Source organism: Dermacentor variabilis, chromosome 3 (assembly GCF_050947875.1).
Source record: "Dermacentor variabilis isolate Ectoservices chromosome 3, ASM5094787v1, whole genome shotgun sequence".
NCBI classification, from domain to species: domain Eukaryota; kingdom Metazoa; phylum Arthropoda; class Arachnida; order Ixodida; family Ixodidae; genus Dermacentor; species Dermacentor variabilis.
Genome location: NC_134570.1, coordinates 107529803 through 107532960, shown reverse-complemented (window position 1 = coordinate 107532960; position 3158 = coordinate 107529803). Strand labels below are relative to the sequence as shown.

At 53.8% G+C, this 3158-nt stretch overlaps 1 protein-coding gene across 1 annotated transcript; it reads right to left on the bottom strand.

The window, feature by feature from the left end:
• Positions 1-214: 214 nt before the first annotated feature.
• Positions 215-1970, bottom strand: LOC142576147 (uncharacterized). The gene has a single exon (XM_075686107.1). It carries the CDS (start codon positions 1778-1780, stop codon positions 230-232), a length of 1551 nt encoding a protein of 516 aa, XP_075542222.1. The 5' UTR covers positions 1781-1970; the 3' UTR covers positions 215-229.
• Between the last annotated feature and the right edge of the window lie 1188 nt (positions 1971-3158).

The following is a 3158-nucleotide window of genomic DNA, read 5'->3' as shown; positions in this document are numbered from 1 at the left end:
TTTCTGAACACTACACGGTTGTCTTTCTGGCTGGAAGCCATACTACTTTCGGGCGGATGCAAACTTTCATGAAACTCCATGGGCGATATTTATATTCAGTGACATTGCTTTGTGGCCATGCAGAAGAATGGACAACAGCTAGCTGGTGGTAATGAGACAGTGGCTTTCGGTAACCAATTAACGGTGACGTCCTTGCAGAAAGCACAAAGGCACGACGGGGATACGAGCTTTATTCTATGGTGTAACCGGGTCCTCCGCCGTACGTGTACGCGGTGGCAGTGGCGGCAGCCGCGTCTGGGTATCCGGTCGACACAACGGTAGAGGTGAGTACCGAGCTTTGGTACACTCCGTAAACTTCGGAGAACAGTGATCCCGGTCCGCTGTGCACGGGATCCCACAGTTCCTCGTACGGCTTCACTTCCGGAAGGCAAGGCGAGTAGGTGCCAGGCGGCGCCGGGCTACTCGAGAAACAATGTGCCGAACTCTGCTGCGGCTGCTGATCAGGCGTCACGCTCCAGACGTTCTCCCACGGGGCAGCGTCGGCTGTCTCAGCGGTGTTGAACGCGTCGTGAAAGAAGGCCTGCATGAGATCCCACAGTTCCTCGTAGGGTCCCGCCTCGTACGGCTTCACTTCCGGAAGGCAAGGCGAGTAGGTGCCAGGCGGCGCCGGGCCGCTCGAGAAACAATGTGGCGAACTCTGCTGCGGCTGCTGATCAGGCATCACGCTCCAGACGTTCTCCCACGGGGCAGCGTCGGCTGTCTCAGCGGTGTTGAACGCGTCGTGAAAGAAGGCCTGCATGGGATCCCACAGTTCCTCGTAGGGTTCCGCCTTGTACGGCTTCATTTCCGGAAGGCAAGGCGAGTAGGTGTCAGGCGGCGCCGGGCTGCTCGAGAAACAATGCGGCGAACTCTGCTGCGGCTGCTGATCAGGCATCACGCTCCAGACGTTCTCCCACGGGGCAGCGTCGGCTGTCTCAGCGGTGTTGAACGCGTCGTGAAAGAAGGCCTGCATGGGATCCCACAGTTCCTCGTAGGGTTCCGCCTTGTACGGCTTCATTTCCGGAAGGCAAGGCGAGTAGGTGTCAGGCGGCGCCGGGCTGCTCGAGAAACAATGCGGCGAACTCTGCTGCGGCTGCCGATCAGGCATCACGCTCCAGACGTTCTCCCGCGGGGCAGCGTCGGCTGTCTCAGCTGTGTTGAACGCGTCGTGGAAGAAGGCCATCCCCTTATGGTGGTGCAAGTAGGCGCTGTGCGAGTCCGTGACGTAGTACGCGCCAGCCGGCATGCCGTAAGGCTGGTCCGACTTCTTGGACGTCGGAGGCTTGGGCTTGCTTCGAGGCTGTTTGCAGTACGGGTAGTCCCGCTTGTGCTGCTCGCGTAGCCGCTTGGCCTCGTCGATGAAAGGCCGCTTGTCGTCCTCGTTTAGCTGCTTCCCTGCGGCGCCCAGACGCTTGGATACCTCCTGGTAGTGCACGTCGGGATTTTCCAGCACGATCTTGCGCCGATGCGCGCGCGACCACAGTGAGTGCGCGTTCTTAGGCTCCTTGATGTGACCGCCACTGTTGTTGCCGCCGCCGCCGATACCACCGTTGCAAGCATTGTGGTTAGAGCCGCTTGCAGGACCGATAGCAGGAGAACCGTGGTGCTGCTGCTGCTGTTGCTGTAAAGCTGCATTGACGGCCATGGCATAGAAGGGCTGATGCATCGCAAGGAGGCCTAGAATGAGGCCCACGCGCCTACACCAATCTCGCTTGCCACGAGCTCGAGCACGATTTAACATATATACACTCTTTAAAAGAACACGACACTCAATTTCCGATCACAATATAGAGTTTCTTTAGCGGCTTGCGTACGCGAGAACTAGGGTATCAGACGACACAACTGCCGGCTATGTGTGCGAGGTTCGACTCCTGACGCACCCGCTACGACACTACCACAACCATGGAGTTTTAGGAAACTATAAGCAGAACCACCAGGGGCCACGGTATTGGTTGTTGTGTACGCCCGTCGCTTGCGTCCCCTAACCTAAAACTCCCTATTGGGGTAATCCTTGTGCGTTCAAAAACACGTTGGCAAAATTTTAGGGCATTTGAGCCAGCACGTAATTTGTAATTGATTTTTTTATATATATATAAGACCCGAATGGGGGGGCATAACAGTCGAGCAACACTGGCATGCTCGCGAGCCGTGGAGCACTACATGGTTCATACTGGTAACTACATAATAATAATAATAATAATAATAATAATAATAATAATAATAATAATAATAATAATAATAATAATAATAATAATAATTTCATACTAATAATGGTCCATACTACATGCTTGCCGAGGCCGAGCCAATGGCTCCTTCAAAAAGAAGCAGAAAGAAAAAAGAAAGCTAAAGACCGTTTTATTGAGGGCGCCGCCATTTTGAGATCGCGCTGGAGGGTGCGCGGCGAACGTGCCGGCGACGACGGGTGGCAAGTTTTCTCGCCTTCGCGACAGGTGTCAGCAGGCCGTTTGGATTGGGAAACTCCTTAGCGTGTCGTCGCTAAACTTCGATATGGCCGCAATATCGAGCGGTGACGGGCTTAGAGGCGCTCCCGCAGCTCTGCCCACAGTATAGAACAGGAGGCGAGTCGAGTCTAAGCAGTCGACACGTGACGTATACACGTAACGTGTTATTGTTGTGTGTCTAGCCTTGGAATTCGGATAAGGTATCACTCAGGTGACAACAATCAGAGGTGTCTCCGAGTGCCATGCGGTGTGCAGCACAAGCGTACATCCGAATCCAAGATGTAGGAAGCTCTTGGCGAAGCTAAGAGGAACTACGTCTTCACAGCTTGGTTTCGTGCTCCTAAAATTTTCGCGGTACGCTTTTCTGAAGATTGTTTATCTGGCATGCGGGCATCAAGCTTTACAAAATAAAGAACTGTAATATAACTCGATCGAAAGGGCTGTTAAGATGGATAGAGTGAGCTGATGACAGTGGCTGCGAATATGTCACGATCAACTGCGGACACTCGCACGCGTTGATTATGCGCACTCTTAGGTCTCGAAGGGTGCCTGCGCGTGCAAGCGCATCTCGCCTACTCGAGAGAGCTGAAAAACGAACAACTACTCTTTGCGACAGCAACTTTATTTTCTGCAGTAATACCGCGCACGATGAGCGAA